The following is a 2,264-nucleotide window of genomic DNA, read 5'->3' as shown; positions in this document are numbered from 1 at the left end:
TTCCCATCCGAAAAAAAAAAAAAAAAAAAAAAAAAAAAAAAAAATAAAATATAATTCTTTTTTAAATTAAAAAAACAAAAAATACTTTAAATTAATTTTTTATTATTTATTATATTTAAATTTGTTTAATCTTTATACAACCATATTTTCACATATATCTATTTTTTTTTTAGTTTACAAAATATAAATTATATATAGAATACGGATAAAAAAAATATTTGTATACATTTTTTTTTTTTTTCTCTATTTTCAGATAATATTATAAAAAAATAAAAAATATATTTTTTTTACTGTTTGTAAAAATAAAATTTTAAATATACACAAAAAAAAAAAATTGAATTTTATATCTATTTTCTTCTAAAAAGGTAATTAAAAATAAATAAATAAATAAAAACATAAAATTAAAATTTTATAATTTATTATTATTATATATACATATCAATATATAATCTCTCCCCTTTATAATGATACATATGTTACAAAAAAAAAAAAAAAAAAAAATATGTATACTATATTATTTTTTTTTTTTAATTAATAAATATATTTTTTTTTAAAATTTTTACAACATAGTTTAAAAAAGAATTATTCTCTAAACGAATATTATTCATAATACTTTTATTTATATATCATATATATATCTATATATACATATTATTTACATATATAATAATATATTTTATATATTATATATATATATATATATTTATTAATTCTTTAAATAGAACAACGGGAAAAAAAAAAAATACGTATTTTTAAAATACTTTTTTTTTTTATGACCATTTTTTATTAAATGTATTCAAATCTAAAAAAAATTAGTAACCAAAAAAAAATAAAAATAATATATAATCTAAAAATAAAAATATACATAATTTTATTTATAGAAAATATATATTTTATATATATATATATATATGTATACATAAAAATTAAATTCCGTTATCCATTATTTTATAATCCAAAAAAAAAAAAAAAAAATAATAAATAAAAAAAAATAATAAAGTAAAATTAAAAAATATATAAAAATTAATTTTTAACCATTCTGTATAAATTTTATAAATATTTTTCTATATTTTTTAATTTAATATTTTTATAGGTACATTAAAAAAAATAAAATAATAATATATAATATATATATATTTTATTTTTTATATTATATTTATAATAATTTATTTTCATATATATATAATAATAATAGAAAATATATATATAATAAAATATTCCGAAGGAAAATATTCTTTTCTTTTAAAAAATAAATAAGAAAAAACAATTATAAATACAACCCCCACCCTTTTATGTTTTAAATCTGTTAAAGAGGTAAATATACATAGTAATATATACATTATATGTAATATATATATATATATATATATATATATATATATATTGGATTGTGATATAAAATCTATAATATATATTCATGATTTTATATATTAAATATTTCTATATGAATGTAATATAAAATAAATAATATTTATTTTATAGAGACGGAATGTTTTTAAAAATGATATATATGTGATTTAATATTTACCTATATTTTTTAGCAACATTTATATTTATAGTATATATATATTTATATTTTTTCTTATATATATTATTATAATGTTGTACATTTGTTTTTTCTTTTGTTTTTTTTTTTTATTTTCAATATAGGGATATTTGTTTATAATTAATAAGGATATAGTTAATATAAAAAATTTATTAAAATCAAAAAAATTTTAAGTTAATCATTTTAAAAAAATGTGTAGTGCAGCTCGAGCATTTGATTTTTTTGCTGACTTAGCCGAAGAACCAACACAACTAAAGGAAGCAGTACCAGACGCAACTGAAAAATTAGCAGATGTAGTTTCCGATGCAGCAACTAATGTTAGTGATACAATAAGTGATACAGCTACTGGTATAGGAAATTTAGTTGGAGAAGCAGCTACTAGTATAGGAAATATTGTTGGTGGAGCAGCAAGCGGGATAGGAAACTTAGTTGGTGGAGCAGCAAGCGGGATAGGAAACTTAGTTGGAGGTGCAGCAAGCGGTATAGGAAATTTAGTTGGTGATGCAGCAGAGGCCCTTGCAACTACTGATTTAAAAGACATAATACCACAAACCTCTGAGTCTTCAACTGATTTAGTACCAGCTGAGACATCAGCTCCAGTAGATGATTATCTTGATGATGACGGTTTTTCAAGTTTTAGAGAATTTCTCGAAAGTACTCCTTGTTGGAAACGTAGAATGGCTCAAGAAGCTTTACTTAATGACTACCAAGTAGAATC

At 17.5% G+C, this 2,264-nt stretch overlaps 1 protein-coding gene across 1 annotated transcript; it reads left to right on the top strand.

Annotated features, from left to right (window-relative positions):
* Positions 1–1,737: 1,737 nt before the first annotated feature.
* On the top strand, positions 1,738–2,264 carry PGSY75_0004000 (skeleton-binding protein 1; the record flags this gene model as incomplete). Its single annotated transcript, XM_018783176.1, has 1 exon — positions 1,738–2,264. A coding segment is annotated over one exon (527 nt), but the record flags the coding sequence as incomplete, so codon positions are not given.

Source organism: Plasmodium gaboni, assembly GCF_001602025.1.
Source record: "Plasmodium gaboni strain SY75 chromosome Unknown, whole genome shotgun sequence".
NCBI lineage: Eukaryota > Apicomplexa > Aconoidasida > Haemosporida > Plasmodiidae > Plasmodium > Plasmodium gaboni.
Note: the sequence above shows the minus strand (reverse complement) of the source record. Positions and strands in the feature narration are given on the sequence as shown.